The sequence below is a fragment of the Mytilus galloprovincialis genome, chromosome 14, assembly GCF_965363235.1.
Source record: "Mytilus galloprovincialis chromosome 14, xbMytGall1.hap1.1, whole genome shotgun sequence".
Taxonomy (NCBI): Eukaryota; Metazoa; Mollusca; class Bivalvia; order Mytilida; family Mytilidae; genus Mytilus; species Mytilus galloprovincialis.
This window is the reverse complement of record NC_134851.1, coordinates 2716563-2736200: the sequence shown is the minus strand read 5'-3', so window position 1 is coordinate 2736200 and position 19638 is coordinate 2716563. Positions and strand designations below refer to the sequence as shown.

Genomic DNA, 19638 nt, shown 5'->3' with positions numbered 1-19638 from the left:
AAAGTAGATGAATATATATTACTAACATAAAACATTGTTTGCATCATATTTCATCCTATTCAAAAACATACTTTACGAACGGTTTAAAAAAGGTGTGTTATTTTATGTCCAACCTAATAGAGGGGCATTATGTTTTCTTATCTGTGCGGTCGTTCCTTCGTTCCTTCGTTTGTTCGTTCGTTCGTTCGTTCGTCTGTCTGTTCGTCCGTCTTTCTCGCTTCAGGTTAAAGTTTTTGGTCAAGGTAGTTTTTGATGAAGTTGAAGTCCAATAAAAATTAAAACTTAGTATACATTTTACCTTTGATATGATCTTTCTAATTGTAATGCCAAATTAGAGTTTTGATCCCAATTTCACGATCCATTGAACATAGAAAATGGTAGTGCGAGTTGGGCATCCGTGTACTATGGACACATTCTTGTTCTATATAGTGATAATGAAAAAAACATTGGCCGAAAGTCACGCAATGAATTTGGTATTTTGAGTTTTGATTTCAAACACTAAACTCATACATGCTACTGATCACAGTTTCGTTATAATATATCACATACGATAAATTGAGTCAATCTATTTTCCGATCAGGTTTGGTCAAGGGGCTTATTTATTATTCATTTTTTCATTGTCAACATCATTTTAGAAAATCACGGCATAAAATCCTCTTTATCTTTTTATAGGAAAAGTATATTTCTATATATTCAAGAATCAATAATATCAACCTGATCAAAATCAAAATCAGAATCAAAACAACAAAAACCCTTTACTTAGTATTTCATTGGTGATTCGCAGGTCTGAATGAAGCAACTAAAACTTATAATTGCACATATCTATATCTTTGATTCCCATTTGACTGATATTAGATTACTAACACATTGTTCTCTTATGAACGATCCGATAATCAAGTTATCAGAATCATATTGTAGACATAATTATGGAGGCCTGAAAGAAAACTCGTAGTACAACTGAACTAAATAACAAAAACCTCCAAATCACTATATAATTATAAGTTAACAAATAATGAACTATATTATCGAATATGAATAATGAAAAATACTGGATTTATTCAAGGAAAGATGTACTTAATAATAAAATTGAAAATACTTAACTTGCCATTTGTGAAAACCCGAGAAGACAAAAAATAGGGCTTGTGAATTAAGATTACCTTCCAATCAATTCGAGATGGTGACCATGAATTAAGGTGTAAGACCTATACAATGTCGATTTCAGTGTTTTCATATTGAAGCAGTTTATGTGTAAAGATATATTACACTCATTTGGTGTGATGTTAAAGAACATAGTATAATCCTGCTGATTGATTGAGGTCGTACAATTCTCTATAGTCTTTATGTGTAAAACCATGATTGAGTACTATAAAGAAAATTTCGCAATACAATTCATTGCATATAGAGAAATAACCGTCACTGTAAGTTAACCAATCAAATCATATAGAGAAATAACCGTCACTGTAAGTTAACCAATCAAATCATATAGAGAAATAACCGTCACTGTAAGTTAACCAATCATTTTTCACCTTTTGGTTTTATCTCTGTGCAATTTTTAGTTATCGTGTAACTTCAAGTTTCCAAAATATTCTATAGAAACCCTAAATTAAAAAAAATATAGTGCTTTGAAATACGCAAGATATATGTTTATAACCCAGAAATGTTTTACTGCACTGAAATAAAATTGTCAAATTCAAGGAATACTTTTTATCGACCTATCTTCGTATACAACCGGATGTGATAAACTATGATTTTGTGGTATTACACCTTTACATCATCGTCCTTTTTTGATGAAGGAGAAATGTCGTATTGACAATCATATCGGACTTCTTTTTTTCTTAATGTTTGTTGGAAAGCTATATAAATGGAAGGATATGGTGTATATTTAAGTAAAGTCTTACATGTAACCACTTTGTATGAGTAATTACGACGATTTAATTTCAGTTCATTCATGGCATTTTTTCCAAATTAGGATTTGCTGTATTTTACTTATTTGAAGAAACTAATGTATATTTTATCAAAACAGTATGAGTTTTGATAATCGTTAACGTCCAAACCTTATGGTGTAAGTCTTCATATATTTTAGTCTTTTAGACTTTTTGGTAGATGCCACATTAATTGACATTGGTATTCATAAAACGTCTCGTAATTTCTTATTGTTTATTTCTTTCTGTGATGATCGATACAATCAAGTTGATGACTATTACATAATTCTGTTCTATCATCATGTGAGCATGTCTATGAGATAACGTGACGGTTCCTTGTTAATCTCTTCAATTGCCTTTTAATGGATGATTTTTATTATGTCATCGGACGAAAACATCATTCTACACATGCTATGCTTAATTGATGGTAGACTTCTTATCAGAACATGTTTTCTATGTTGTGATGTTATTCTATTGTTTCAGAAAAAGGGAGAAGGTTTGGTACCATTAAAACGTTTAATCCCGCTGCAAATGTTTGCACCTGTCCTAAGTCAGGAATCTGATGTACAGTAGTTGTTGTTTGTTAATGTAATTTATACGTGTTTCTCTTTTTTCTTTTTTTAAATAGATTAGTCCGTTGGTTTTCCCGTATGAATAGTTTTACACTAGTAATTTTAGGGCCCTTTCTCGCTTTTTGTTCGGTGTGAACCAAGACTCCGTGTTGAAGGCCGTACATTGACCTATAATGGTTTACTTTTATAAATTGTTATTTGGATGGAGAGTTGTCTTGTTGGCACTCACACCACATCTTCCTATATCTATGATAATCCTGGCTGTAACTATATTGAGCACGTCAATACAATTATGGATGATTTTATTTTGTCATCGAACGAAAACATCATTCTACACATGCTATGCCTAGTTCGTGGTAGACTTCTTATCAGAACATGATAATCCTGGCTGTAACTATATTGATGACGCCGAACTTTAAACACATTTATCATATACTTAGTAGTATATTGTACGTGTAATACGGTAACGCCAATCTTGTTGTATCAGCCATTCGTGATGATATAGATAGTACAGTTGCAAAGGCTTTATAATACTATTAACTTGTGTAACGGAACGTCATCGATATCAGTCACGGTTACTAAGACTTTATCATATGTTTAGTAGTGAATACAGTAGTTTTGCATATTTGATAAATAGCCTGCTATTAAATCCATATCGCGCAACTTTGATGCGCACCCTTTATTGCATACCCTTGATCACATCACACCCTTATTTTTTTTTTTACACAAGTCAGTTGTTTTTTTGTTGCTTAAGAAAATCTTTCCTTAAAATAGGTCCAATAGAACAGTCATTCGGGTGTGACGTCATTGTTTTGTATGTGACGTCACAAACGTCAAGTTTTCATATTTTTTGGCACACTAAATGGAACTATAAAAAATACAAAACACACAAAAAGATACAATAATAAACAAAATATTTTTAAAACAACAGCATGCAAATTGTAACGTAACCTAGGTGCTTCGGATTAGTAATTAAGCAGTTCTTTTAAGGCCTTTGAAACAAGACAAAAGTAGAACTGAAGGTAATACAGTGCTATGGATCAGAAAACAGTTCATATAATATAATACTCTTCTGTTGAAATAAATGATAAAGCGTATAAAACATGACAAAATCCGTATCAGTATCACCCTCGACCAATATCATCCCTCGGGCCTAAAGGCCCTTGGGCTGATATTGGTGTCTCGGGATGATACGACATATGATACGGATTTTGCCATGTATTAATTTCTATTTATCAAACCCCTAATTTGTATAGCGTCAGATCACATAAAACATCTACTTGAGGTATATACTATATATATGATATTGCTTATTAAATATCCTACACCGTATCAACCCTCGACAAATATAATCCCTACAGCTGGTCTCTTGGGATTATATTGGTGTGTTGGGTTGATGTGAAATTGAAAAAAAAAACAACAAAAAACACATGATATTCTCCATATAAAAGATTAAGCAACTGCAGAATTAAATTTAGATTTATATCAATACTTTTCAATTAAGAAAATATGAGCATGATGCACAAGACTAGAAAGATAAGGAATGTGATGAAATGCAAGTGATCATGTTACCAATAAATTAGAAAAAACAACAAACAGAATAACACTGGTGTTAGTTTGATAGACACAATGTATATATGTCTCTGTGTAGTTTTGTTTAAAGTTTTAATCCTCTGATGGCTTTGTATCCTGTTATTTGTTTTGATTCCATTGAAGTTTTTTCCTGGTATTCATATAACCTAAAAAAAACCAATATGTTTTACCTTGAATGTCAACTACTCAACACCGACATATTTAAGTTTCGTTTGTTGTAGTAATTTGTTTGAAACTGTTCTAACTCTGCGATGAATACAAGACGTGATATAAAAAAATGTATTAAAAACACATATTCATCAATTTCCTTCCTCCCTAAAAGATGGTCGTAATATATAGCTTTCATGATAACAATTCTCGATATACGCATTTAGTTTAAGATATATTAGCAGATCGGGTAGTTCAGGTAAATCATTCTGAATTAAGAATCGTGGCGGAGTGTAAGATAATACTTTCCTCTCAATTAACAGAAATGTTTTAGATGTAATACCACCAAACCATAGTCCGGTTGCATACAAAAATATCCCTTTGAATTTACCATTGCAGGTAATTAATCTTATATTTCATTGCAGTAAAACATTTCTGGGTCATAATCAAATATCTTGCATATTTTAAACGACTTTTATTTTTTATTTGGGATTTCTATAGAATATTTCGGAACTTGAGGTTACATGGTTACTGAAGCTTATACACATGTTAAAGGGGTTAATTTCCAGTGATGGTTATTGTGTTATTCGCAATGAAATGTTATGTGAAATTTTCTATAGTACTGAACAGGATAAAACTTAACTCATGCCAAGTATTTCTTTTTTTGAAAAAGATAAATTCTACAGATTTTGTTTTTGAAAAGTGCAAATTTAACTTAGACTGATAGGGGTAAATCAATGGTGGAGTTACACCTTAATACCTGTCAAGTTTTTTGGATCGCACATAGCCAATGGCCATTCCTGTAAAATCCTCTACAGAAAAAAAAGCTTTCCTTGTAGCAAGGTAAGTTTGGGGACAGGAAAATATACATGTTGTGTACTACAAAACATTCAGACAGTCCTCCGTCATTAATAGATCGTTGGCTGACTTAGAGTGCATTTCTTTCTAAGCTAAATTTTATAAACGTTGTGTGGCGTTTGTTATTGTTTTCTGAACGCTACAAAAGTGGAAACAAATACATCAGTTAATCAGTGTTTATCGACCCTATTCGAACTTTCAATAATGCATGCACATGGTGTTGGTAAACAGACTTTTTACAAACGTAGAAACAAATACATCGTTTAATCAGGGTGGTGTTAGAAACAAATGTAACGTTTGTTCTAACAAACGATGAATGACAAACTGTAGACGCATTTTTAGCGAGTGCATATGTTGTCAAAGTTTATGTAAATTTTGCAAACGTATATTAAGAATAAATGATAAAAACATGTGCGGGCTTAGCCGTTTGCATCGTTTGTGTTAGAATGAAACGCATCCTTTATGAATCGCTTAAATGTTTTATTATTTTCCTGGGTGTTTATCAATTTATTTCTTTATTGAAGCAAGAAGTAGTATTGATTTCATGTTTTCTTTCGCGTAACTCCGTAAAGAAAGTGTGTGAAATCAAAGGTGCGTGACACTAGTTTAAGCATTATGTATTTAGTATATTACAGTAAGGCTGCTATGGATTCATTTATATTTGTTGGTACCAATTTCCGTAGATTGAGTAAAAGTCGCATTTCGTGGATATTTGATTTCGTGGTTTTTCAAAAGTCTGTTAAATTTCAATCCAAAATTGTTCAATTCATTGGACATTTGAATGCGTGGTTCCAAGGTTACAACGAAATTCACAACAATTGGTATACACCGAGTGATAATGAATACAGAGTATATATGTGCGCTAAAAAATACAGACTTGGGGTTTAATCAAAACTTACCAAATGGTGAAGTTGAAATCATCCCTTTGTAAATTTTACGGACGCCATCACGAGTTGGTTGACCGTTATTGAATAACCGTTTCACAAATGATATCGGATATGTTCCTTACGTTGTAACCACAATCCCCTTCCCTTTCATGAATGTGACCTACCGAATAAGACTATTTACCGGTTTTGTTATCACATAAGCAACACGACGGGTGCCACATGTGGAGCAGGATCTGGTTACCCTTCCGGAGCACCTGATATCACCCCTAGTTTTTTGGTGGGGTTCGCGTTGTTTATTCTTTAGTTTTCTATATTGTGTCATGTGTGCTGTTGTTTATTTGTCTTTTTCATTTTTAGCCATGGCGTTGTCAGTTTGTGTTAGACTTATGAGTTTGACTGTCCCTCTGGTATCTTTCGTCTCTCTTTTACTTTTAAGAGCATTGAAATCATACAAAAACATTTATAATATTGCCCTAACAGTCGCTGTGTTGAAGACCCATTGGTGGCCTTCTATTGTTTTCTGATATTTGTCTCTTTCACACATTCCGCATTTCCATTCTCAAGTTAAAACTCATTATTCAACTCTGAAACAATACAATTTTTATGAGAACAACAGGATACATTTACATATGTCCCAAAACCACAATTAATTATCCCGCTTTTCGTTGTCCACGAATATATATAGTTCCCTTTAATTATAAGGGTATGGATGTGTATTGGCTAAATTTGAAAAATACAGCAGAGCAATATTTCTGAATGTTGAATATATTTCTGGACTAGAACTGTTTAAACATAAAAAAATTGACAAATAGATTCGGTGCATTTTTTTAATGAAACAAAACGTTATAAAGATGTAATATAGAAATTTAATTGTGGGCTGTAGTTGACAGGAAGAAGTTTATGAATGCGGATATACTGTAAGACAAGTTAATGTACTGATTACGTTTACTAGTGTATAATCGATGCGTACATTTAATGGTGTATGGATGAGTGAAAACGCAATTACACGATTCAAAGGGAAAGTACCGCATGTGCATATTGATTTAAATCGAATTAAATATTTCAATAGAAGAACACACTTCAGGTACAAAATCGCGTTTAATCAAAACTCTTTTGGAACTTGGGTTGATAATTTAATTGTCCTTTAAATGATAAAGTTGATACTGTATATTAATCAGTGTAATACGGGGGAAACCCTGTATCGTACTTGAATGACGTACATCTGTAAGAGTTTCCTCTATATGATTATTTGCTACTTTGCAGTGGTTTCTGTTGTCAAATATATTATATTTCAGTATATAAGTACAAAACGTGATGTAAGTTAAATGATTGCCTCCCCGAGGAATACTTTACAGTTTTTCAATTAAATATACCAAAGAAAAATCAGATAAGGACATTTTAATTCTAGAATGGCAACATCCTTATACTTTAACATGTATGTATATGTACAAAGTACTAGTATTCTTATAAAATGTAATGCTTGTTTTATTTTCAGTCCTGTGTTTGGATTCGAAGGACAATCATTAATATGAAGTTTTAAATGAGTGTTCCCGGATCGCGAGATTTTAGAAAAGAGTGAACAGTGATTTTTGTGTGTATTAGTATTTTCTCATCACCTTTAAAGTACATGTAAGTTATAACGCTCTTTACTGTGTGTTTATTAGCTATTTACGCAATTGCGTCTACTTCACATCTCATTTTATCAATTAGAAATGTGGTTCGGTCTATTTGTGGATTTAACGCAATTGTATAAATGTACTATGCGAATCTATATACTAAAATAATGTAAATTGTATTCAAGAACACGAAATGCGAAGCATGTATTTACTAGTTTTAACTTTAAGACTGGCCAAATGTTTGTTATATCTTATCCAATTTATCGTGTTGTTTATTCTTTAGTTTTCTATGTTGTGTCATGTGTACTATTGCTTGTCTGTTTGTCCTTTTCATTTTTAGCCATGGCGTTGTCAGTTTATTTTAAATTTATGAGTTTGACTGTCCCTTTGGTATCGTTTGTACCTCTTTTATGCTAAGCAATGATTAAAAAAAAAAATAGATTTGAATTTGGCACTTCAACCCACACACATTGACTGCTCCGAAATACCACAGTAGTGCTGAAAGCGGCATCAAACATCAGCCAATCAAAACCGTTTCAGATCAATACTTAAAAGAGGGACGAAATATACCAGAGGGACAGTCAAACTCATAAATCGAAAACAAATTGACAACGCCGTGGCTAAAAATGTAAATGACAAACAGATAAACAATAGTACACATGACACAACATAGAAATCTAAAGAAAAACAACACGAGCCCCTCCAAAAACTAGGGGTGATCTCAGGTGCTCCGGACGGGTAAGCAGATCCTGCTCCATATGTGGCACCCGTCGTGTTGCTTATAAGATAACAAATCCGGAAAATAGTCTAATTCGGTAGGTCACATTTATGAAAGGGAAGGAAATTGTAGTTACGACATTAGTAACATATCCGATATTATTTGTAAAACGGTTATTCCATAACGGTCAACCAACTCGTGATGGCGTCCGTCAAATTTACGAAGAGATGATTTCAACTTCACCATTTGGAACTCTTGATTTTATATCTTCCTTGTGAGCAACAAGCCTCTATCAAGAAAATCGTGAAAGGAAATGATAGGAAAGAAAACATTCTTTCAACTAACCTAGGTTACTTTATCAAAGTACAACATTGCGTTTTGACTTTTGAATTGATAATGACATTTAGAAGTAAATTGTATCAATGCATTTCAAGACTTCATATGAAAAGAATAGAAATACTCTCGTTTCTTTAAAGGTTAGAATATACATGAATGAAATGGTTGTTATAGATGTACTATAAATTGCATGGATTTCTCATACGAATGGTCTCTCTCTTTAAATCTCTGTTATTGAGTTTGTGTCAATAATTTAAAACCAAATTAACATTTTCATGTTTTATTACACACAAGAGAAAAGTTTGATGATGCAGTTACATCTAATAAAAACATACCAGTGTCAATTTGTTATGATGTATATGTAAGCTTTTAAACGATTAGTACCCTATTTACTGTCTTATATGTCAGGATTCTATTTTAATCTTTGTTTAGTGCCAGGATTGGTAATATGTTAACGTCACTGAGGTAAAGCGTGGGAGATTCTTTCAATCGTTTTATTAAGTTTCATAAAAGGTATTACTTGATGTGATTGAAATTCTACTTTTGGCCAAATTGTGGGGAAATATGTGACATCTTTCTCCCCCTTTTTGCAATATTTAATAACAATAAAATGCGGATTGTTGCCGTAGATACACCCCAAAAATATTATATTTTACCATTTTATATACTGGATATGAAATTAATGCAAGATTCTGATTACAAACCTATGCACATATACGACATAAACAGTAAGCTTAATATTGCGAGAAAGCAATGAAAAGGGGATGGTAAATTTAATGAGGGAATACTTTAATATTTTTTCTTAACTGTTTATTGCTACCTAAAACAATTCATTGCAATCAAAATTCACAAATAAATGCAACAGTAGTATACCGCTGTTCGAAAGTCATAAATCTTTTGAGAAAAACAAATCCGGGTAACAAACAAAAACCAATAGGAACACATCAATTTAAGAAAAAAAATATAGGATTACAGAAGTAGAAAATAAAAAAAAAACAAAAAACAAAAAACAAAAACAAACGCCGACACCTATTTAAGAGAACTATTCATTTGATAACAACTGTCATAATCCTGACTCAGCACAAAAATTTAAAAATAATGAAATGGGGGTTGAACCTGATGTAATGGCAGGCCAAACCTCCCATTTTATGACAATGTTAAAATATCGGTAAAACAATACGAGACTGAAAGACAGCACAAACAGACGCAAGAACATTCATTACAGTGAAACTCAATAATTAATATAATAGTCGACACATAGATATAGTGGTGTGAGTGCCAATGAGACAACTCTCCATCCAAAATAACAATTCAAAAGGGTAAACCATTATAGGCCAATGTACAGCCTTCAACACGGAGTCTTGGCTCACACCGAACAACAAGCTATAAAGGGACCCAAAATTACTAGTGTAAAACCATTCAGACGAGAAAACCAGATACAGCATAGAAACCGAAGAACAACAACGAACATATTCCATTAAAGATAAACACTACATTATATGAAGAAAAAGTGACGCGCTTACGTAACTAACATTTTTACTAATTTCGAAATTTATACAAATAATTAATTAATGATAAGATAGCTGTACCCCTAATTGTAGTGGCGCATGATAATATATAAATATATATAGGGATGGGTAATTGATCGGTGTAGAATTTGAAAAGGCAACATACAACAATGTACAAAGATTATTATGAAATAGATAAAACTGAGGTTAGTGTTTAAAAAATGTCTTGCTTAATCTGATTACATATTCTACACGTATGTATGAAAACGTTAGTGTTTTAAAAGATATGACTGACTTTATTACCAATCTGATAAACCAAACTTACAAAATTTACGTGTAGAAAAACAGACAAAACAGGTCAAAAGAAGGAGTGACTGTCTGTAAAACTTTGAACTTTCGAAATACTACTGCTTTTCTACCTCATATATAGATTACGTTAGCTGTACTTTGCAAATCTTTTAGGAATTTTTATTCCTCAATTCTTTTCAACTTCGTCTTTTGATTTGTCATTATATTTTTTTTGTTTGTTAAATCGAGCGTTACTGATGAGTCTTTATTGAACGAAAAACACATCTCGCGCAAATCTATGATGAGTATATTTACAATGTTACATTGTCCTAACAATACAGATCAATGGATTTACAGAGAATAGCAAGAGAATCCGACATAAGCCATAACTTTGTAGGGAACATATTATCACAATGGTATGAACAAAAATACGAAACTCCAATGTTAATTAAAAGGAAGTCTATTATTTCAAAATTTAACGTAAGACTATATCAGCCAATTATAGCAAATTATTTTCAACCTTAGTAGAGATTAACTATTTATGATATTACTGATAGCAAACGATGTGAACCTATGTAATAAGTGATTGCTTACATACCAGACGATACAAATACATTAGCCAATCAACTGCCATTTGAATCAGATAGTTCCTGTCTAATCACCAATCGTGACAATTGTAAATTACACTTCCAGGAAGGTAGATAGTTTTCCTATCATCAATGTTAAAGTGCACGAATGGAATATCGACAAATATGAGTTAAGCAGCTGTCATTAATTTAAATTCTTATTTTTCATCTGATTTATCATCCTCTGCAACATGGTGTCTTTCAAGGAATTAAAAGTTACGTCAACAATGTTTTTTCTCGTATTAATATAAAATCACGAGGGAATGTAAACACTGAAAGATTTTGAAATTAAAAGGATAACACGAATTGCATAAGCAAAGATGCAGTAAGTACACTGTTCAATTTATTGACAAATTTTATATTCCGGGTTGATTGAGAGTTTAATATACAGTAATGAAATTTTATTATTTATTGTTCAAGACTGCATATTCACCCTTTCCCGCGCCGTCGAAACCATTTTTAACGTCATTGATATATGCATCTTGCACAAAAGTTTACTTACATATGGTAATAAATTGATTGATAACTGAAATGGACTTAGAATTTTTTCTCCCGAGGGTATCAATAGCCAGTAGTCAGCACTTCTGTGTCGACATGAATTATCATTTATACGATACCTTTACTTTAAGTGTTTTATTTGATTTGTATCTATTTTGGTTTGTAACCCGGTTTGTTTTATCTTAATCGATTTATGACTTTTGAACACCGATATAATACTGTTGACTTTGACATTAAATCACTCTCAAAAAATATAGTTTGGTGATATACGTATAACAAGCATATAAACTAACCAAAATTATCGTATTTGATTGCAAAAGATGATATTTAATTAGATACTGATAAGAAACAGTACCATAAGTATGACAAATATATAGTTAGAGCATAGATATGTATGAGTACAAATGAGTTTGATGTGTTTCCCTCAGTTTGTTTTGGTTTTGGTTTTGTTTTTTTGATAGATTTGGATCTGGTTTTTTTTTCTCAATCGGTTTATGAATTTCGAACAGCAATATACTACTGTCGCCTTTATTTATTAATTTTATGATTTATGATTTATGATTTGGTGTACATACGCATGTTTTTTTTAGTTCAAATTGTAAAATACTTTAAAAAATGCAGTATATATTTGACACCGGATGAGCGTGTATGTGACTATTCATAACTCGAATCATTGTATTGATACAGTTATGAGTGTTAACAATTAACGGAAGTAGGCAATATAATTTGTATAAAACTTTAATCCTGGCAAATATTAAAGTTATGATTGACCACGTCTACTAACTTATGATTGACCACTTCTAACGAGCGTTTGTCTACAAAAGACCAAGCAGCGACGCTTGAAATTATAACGTTTAGAGGCCAAAAAGACATTCCATTTTCTGTATATTGAAGAAATATTTTAGGTAGCGACATGAAGTTTAGAAAAACAGAAGTCGCTCAGTCTCCACGTAAAACGGATTTTCGAATATTAGATCACGCGTTCTTGTCAGTGATTAGATAATGATTTCAATGGCCTTTTTAAACTCTCTGTAATAGTAGGTAAAGAGTGGTGTGGACTAATCATCAAAGGACATCCATGACAGGTTTTTTAACTTTACATTTTTAAACGTCCCATTTCTCAGCAGTATCATTTCATCTGCTCCATCACATGGTGTTATTTAAAACGTTACGCGCATGTATATTCACACCATGGCGACTTCAACTATAGGAGAGTGCTATCTACACAGTAACTGCTCCAACAGAATACACTTACCCTGTCGAGGCACAAGGTAAAGCTGCTGTCCATGATCATGCATTTCCATCAGTTCGTGTTGGTTTGTTACCCTGATCTGCATCCTCTTTTTCGATTTACTGTCGCCCTAATTTCGTACTCTGTGGAAGTGTACTATTATTTTTCATATATCTAATATAACGTTGTGACAACGTTCAATGTAGCTTGTTTCAAAGGGGCATTTACTATCAAATTCATGTTCACCGATTTGATTCACATTTTCATATTTAAAACTTAACATACTATACTGTATATCCAAATTGCAAAAGGTCTAATTTGCAATTAAACAATATGCAATGCATGGACTCAATTTTCAATAAATTGCCCTGCACTTAAAGTCATAAGAAACCTCAAATTAAAAAAAAATATGCATATGTTTTTTATAACTAAATGGATAGTTTTCATTATACAACTTATGTACATATACTTTTTTCTTGGGAAGATTCTTTAATTTGTCCACATTTAGAAGAAGTTTACATATTTTTAATTGCTTCCTTCCAGGAAGCAATTCGCCGACATATTTTCTGTATGTATAGTGACCTGAGCGTAACCCTCTTCGTTAAATGTATGTGTATCTTCTCGTATGTGTTAATTTAACTGTATTCAGTTGTGACGCCTACTAATTTGATGAAATGATTTTAGTGACAAATAGTTAGCACATCATTAAGAAAAATCAGAAATTTTATTCTGCTTTAAATTAACGGAAGGACCCTTTCACAAATAAAACAGGAAATACATTTTCGATTTGATATCTTCAATTACATTTCAATGACATAAGGAGTATTTGTTCTATCAAGTTTCAATTACTTTTCAATGACACAGGGAGTATTTGTTATATTACGTGATGTCAACTTTATGTTAACATTTGACTAGACATCTATGTAAACACTTCATTGTAAAATTGTTTGTTAAGACCATTGATCAATATTATACCACGTTAGATGAAAAACACACCTTTAAAATATAACCGGAACCAACTCATTCATAAAAGTGATTTATAACATGTAAATTTATAAATGTAAGAATTAATAAGTGAAACTTTGAAATGGCTTATTCTTTTATTATATAAAATTGTATTATGTTTTTACTAGAGGTTAACTCGAAGTCAGTGTTTATTGTCGAGTTAAAAGTGCCGTTTTAAAATATTCATTTGCGAGATGTAAAAACAAAATCAGTAGTTGGATTTATATTGGTACATTATACAGGTAAGATTTCTAAACTTTTGCTCATTGTTGAAGGTCATACCGTGATTTATTTCTCATTTGGTCTTTGGTGAAGAGTTGGTTCATTGGCAATATTACTACACATTATTTTGTATGTATGCTGTAAACTATCACCCAAACCATAATTAAAACGTAACAAAAAACGCAAAACTCATGAGAGACACCACTAAGACTAATTACATAATTAATTACGCAGTGGCGGATCCAGATTTTTTCATACCCGCTAACTGACCTCAAAAGGGGGGGGGGGCTCCAGGCATGCTTTAGTGATTGTCTATATAATCAACCAAATGTGTCCCACGAAAGGGTGCAGACCCCCAGGGCCCCCTGGTTCCGCCTATGCAAAGGCAGCTCCTCGTTTTTAGAAAAGAGGGACGAAAGATACCAAAGGAACAGTCAAACTCATAAATCGAAAATAAACTGACAACGCCATGGCTAAACTGAAAAGACAAACAGACAAATAATAGTACGCAAGAAACAACATAGAACACATAGCACAGGAAACTAAATCGTAGATAATACAAAATTCCACATTGGGGAGAGGAGAGTGGTAGGATGTTTTGGTTGTTATGGGTAATCCTGAAACTGTAATTATAATAATGTTCCATTTGCTTTAGAAAAAAGAAAATATCGTTACTTATTCACAACACAACTTTGAATTCAACGCGATGTTTAGCTATCAATTGAATCAGGTTTAATCTATCATTTTCTACATGTGGAAATGTCTGAATCAAGTCAGGAATATGACAGTTGTTTTCCATTCATTTGAAGTGTTTGGGCTTTTTAATATTGTCATTCGATATTTTTGTTATTTTACTTTTATATAGACCTATTGCGTAGGCTACTACTATTGAAGACTATCTAGTGCAATGTATATGTTTTAAACTTATTATGTCGGTAAGATATTAACTAGTTGAAATATATCACAAGCCTGCTTTTTATAGTTCGTTCTTATGTTGTACTGTTATACCACTGTCCCAGGTTAGGGGAGGATTGGGATCCCGCTAACATGTTTAACCCCGCCACATTATTTAGGTATGTGCCTTTTCCAAGTCAGGAGCCTGTAATTCAGTGGTTGTCGTTTGTTTATGTGTGACATATTTGTTTTTCGTTCATTTTTTTTATTTAAATAAGGCCGTTAGTTTTCTCGTTTGAATTGTTTTACATTGTCATATCGGGGCCTTTTATAGCCGACTATGCGGTATGGGCTTTGCTCATTGTTGGAGGCCGTACGGTGACCTATAGTTGTTAATGTCTGTGTCATTTTGGTCTCTTGTGGACAGTTGTCTCATTGGCAATCATACCACATCTTCTTTTTTTATTTTTAATATTTGTGCACCTTTACTGCACTTTACCAAATAGTCTATGAACGAGTATAGCAATAACAATTGTTCGTCGTACCATTGAACTTTATGTTTAAAGTGACTTAAAGACCCAAAGGGTCGGGTGTTCTAATTATTGTTTTTATATCCCACTGTATTATACAATATTTTGTGAAAAACACATGTCACTATAATAAATAATTTACTACAGACAATGTTTAGAATTTAAGGCAATGTAAGAATTTAAATTATTATCTGTTTGACTAAACATTGCAGACCTGGGGGATGAAACCACATGTTTTTAAAAGATTTTTTATGATCAAAAGTAAACAGCTCAATAATTCATGACAAATTCAAAGGCAGAATACCAATCTACACAATCCAAAGAAGTATTGTGTAAGCAACAAGACCCCATTAATTTAGAGGAACTCATCTTAGTTTCATCAACTTAAACAAATATCGGTCCAGACTTTGAACTGTTGCTGAATTTAGCTGGCATATCAAAAAATGATTTATTGTGTAGTTGGTCAGTTTAGTTTTGTTCAGGTAAACACTATTTTCAATTTTTGTGTGGTTACATGTACTTTAAATAATTATAACTTCGTAATAAAAAAACTTGTTATGGTAAATCAAAATTATTTTATAACAATGGTCAATGATTTTGTTCTATTTTTCAGATGAATTGACCCATGAGCCCATGTGATACAAAATGTTGATAAATATCACAGAAATATTGCCTCAGACCTTAGAAAACACATCAGAAGATCCCAAAGAGGTCAAGGACAACTCGAATCCTTTGTCGTATGCGGGTATTATTATTGTACCAGTGATTCTAATTGCTGTGGTAGGAAATGCATTGACAATTTGTAGCTTTATAAGAGATAAAGGATTACACAAAACCTGCAATGTGTACATTTTAAATCTAGCGATAGCCGATTTATTAATTGGAGCTGTTACTATGCCAATATATCTAACATATACCTTTGGAAATAACGTTTGGATATTCGGATACCACTTTTGTAAGGTTTTTCTATTATTCGATATGGCTACAGTAGAGATAACAGCCATTTTGATGATTTTGATAAGTTACGACCGCCTGTCATTGCTCAGACATTGGTCAACATATTACAAAATGCATTCGCCTCAAAAGGCATATATAAAATGTGGTCTAGCATGGATTTTTGTTTTTGTTTTAAATGGTCCTGCAACAATAGGATGGGATATATGGACCGGCAATTCTACAGATCCAAACGACTGCGAAGCACAATTTTATGATAATGTTGTATACATATCAATTATGACAACTGTACAGTTTGTGATACCCCTTACAGTTCTCATAATTATTCACATATTGATAGTTTATGAAATAAGAAAACTAATACAAACCCGGGAACAGCTTATCTCGACGCATTCTGGTAGTATAGGATCTTCAGATTCTGTTGTGTGTTTGGAATTAAAGCCTGATAGTGTCATGACAAAACTACACAGAAGATCAACTGATATACACAAAGAAAATACTAAAAAAAGGAATGGAACAAAAGCTGCAAAGTCGCTTGCGATATTAACAATAGCATTTATAGTTTTATGGGCTCCTTATGGCATTGTCATAGTCTTTCAGTCTATTTGCCCTACATGTATATGCGTTATATTGCTTGAATCGTGTACATGGGTATTATGGTTTAAATCTGCACTTAATCCATTCCTTTATGCTTATAACAGCAACCGTTTCAGAGAAAATTTTAAATACTTTCTTTGTTGTCGAAGACGTCCTGGCTACAGAGCTAGTTATTCTTTCAACAGTTAAATATCATTTTACATTGTATTTTTATATGGATATTGAATTTATCATATCCAGTCTTGAATAAAATATTTTTGGAAGATATTTGTGCAAATTTATCTTGTCATTTAAAATCTCGGTGACCGAGTGGTTTATGTGGTCCAACTACTATATAAAAAAGAAGATGTGGTATGATTGCCAATGAGACAAGAGACCAACATGACACAGACATTAACAACTAAAGGTCACCGTACGGCCTTCAACAATGAGCAAAGCCCATACCGCATAGTCCGCTATAAAAGGCCCCGATAAGATCTATGCTGATATTACTATAACACATGTGTTATAGTAATCTCAGTACTATGTCACCATCATGTTAAGGATGTTCGCTCCTCAGGTTTATGATTTTTTGCCAGATAATTTTATTCGAAATCCTCTAATTTTATCCATGTAATGCTAATAAAAAAAAAAAAAAAATTGCCCACTAACCCCTACTTTTCTTTCCATAACTTGATTACATATAGTTTAAAATGTCATCTTTGAAAATTTCATAAAATCCTTGTTATTTTTCATCGTTTTAGAAAGAAAAAAGGTGCGAATGTTAAATGTATGAATTATTTCCGGCCAATTTTTCAATGACTTATATCTCAAAAACAAGCACACGGACCCTTCAATTTTTTCTGCTCTTTTAGTTTCTTTATTTATATACTATCAGTTTATAACAGTCTTTACATAAGCTTGTTATTTTGAAACAGAGTAGAGAATATCCTTAACACTGAGGTTGTGAGTTTGAATTCCGCACGTTTCAGGTTCGCTCGGCTCCAATCTTTAAATAATCGACTATAATTGTCAGCTTTCCTAATGATAGTCAGTGCTTATCTCCCTGCACTAGCGTACAGTGTACTTTCATTTCGAGACTGTTTATAGCTGACTATGCGGTATGGGCTTTGCTCATTATTGAAGGCCGTACGGTGACCTAAAGTTGTTAATTTTGTGTCATTTTGGTCTCATTGGCAATCATACCATATCTTCTTTTTTTATAAAAACTATTTTTTCTACATATACGATCAAATTAATCTGTATACGCAACTGGACATCACTTCAGTCGAATGTTAACACATAATTTCCTACAAATGGTTGTGTTGTCCTGGTCGGCTGCTGACAAAATTCTACATCAAAGCTGTTTGACGTCAAAATCGTGTAATGGAATGTTTATGTGAATTTGTATGTGTATTTAAGACCATCCAGAAAGGCATACATACGAACAATCAGTGCACTGTATACAACCTAAACATTTTAACTTTGTCTGTGAAAGAGGGACAAAAGATACCAGAGGGTGATCCAAACTTATAGATCTAAAATAAACTGACGACGCCATGGCTAAAAAAGAAAAAGCCAAACAGACAAATAATAGTACACAAGACACAACAGGGAACTCTTAAAACAAAGCAACAGGAACCCCACCAAAAACTGGGGTGATATCAGGTGCTCCGGACAGGTCTTGCTCTGTGAAAGAGTGGCAACAGATACCAGAGGGTGATCCAAACTTATAAATCGAAAATAAACTGACGACGCCATGGCTAAAAAAGAAAAAGCCAAACAGATAAATAATAGTACACAAGACACAACAGGGAACTCTTAAAACAAAGCAACAGGAACCCCACCAAAAACTGGGGTTGATATCAGGTGCTCCAGACAGGTTCTGTTCCACAATGTTGCACACATCGTGCTGCTCATGTTAACTGCAGTTTAACTGAAACAAAACAAATTTAACTCATAGTTATGGCCCTAAAAATCAAATACTTTAATTGCGATAACATTGTGAAAATTAAATAGATCATATGTTAAGTAATAAATTCCATTTCTTTCAACAATTGCGTTATAAGAAGAGTCTATTCTAAGTCATATATTCTTGTAGGCGAATTATGTTAGATTTTTTTTTGCATAATTTGGCAACATTTATGCCACTTTCCAGAAAAAAAAACCCAGAGTGCATGGCGCTTCACATCACCCTCTTATATCTTTGCTGAGATCGTCTTTACACAACGTATCATGTGAATGATGCCAATACATAGACACTCGCTATTATGTGGATGACACAAGCCGAGAACTGATAGCCTACAGCATTAACACACATGCGTTTGATAAGATGTTTATAATATCAAACCAAACTTACCAATCTACTTTAGCTTTTAAAAGATAGAATTGTTATAAATGAAATCTGATCAATCAATTACAAGAAATGTTTTTATCGAAAAGGTAAACATCATGATCGATCAACTGACATCGTGCATGACTTATTACCTTATATAAACCTCGAGATATACCGGTGTCCTATAGCTATTGTCCCCCATGCCAATTTCCAGGGGGAGATGGATCGATCCAAACCCCAACCCCCAGTAGCAGGAAATGCTAATGTTTTCCTCTTGTAATAAAACGTCGGCGACATCAGTTAATTATTTGTATTTCACAAA

General features: G+C 32.7%; 1 protein-coding gene across 7 annotated transcripts in view; it reads left to right on the top strand.

The window, feature by feature from the left end:
- The window catches only part of LOC143058268 (histamine H4 receptor-like), a 34005-nt gene extending 16736 nt beyond the window's left edge, over positions 1-17269 (top strand). Inside the window, exons 1-3 of one of the 7 annotated variants that reach the window (XM_076231738.1) lie at positions 6916-7063; positions 7475-7608; positions 16065-17269. In XM_076231738.1, coding sequence (XP_076087853.1) covers positions 16097-17191 — 1095 coding nt within the window. In that variant the 5' untranslated portion in view covers positions 6916-7063; positions 7475-7608; positions 16065-16096 and the 3' untranslated portion in view covers positions 17192-17269. Of the gene's footprint in view, positions 1-6915; positions 7064-7311; positions 7415-7474; positions 7609-11120; positions 11397-13550; positions 14048-16064 lie in introns of those variants that run through there. The other 6 variants (XM_076231739.1, XM_076231744.1, XM_076231740.1 and 3 more) reach the window with 6 other exon arrangements.
- The last annotated feature ends 2369 nt before the right edge of the window (positions 17270-19638 follow it).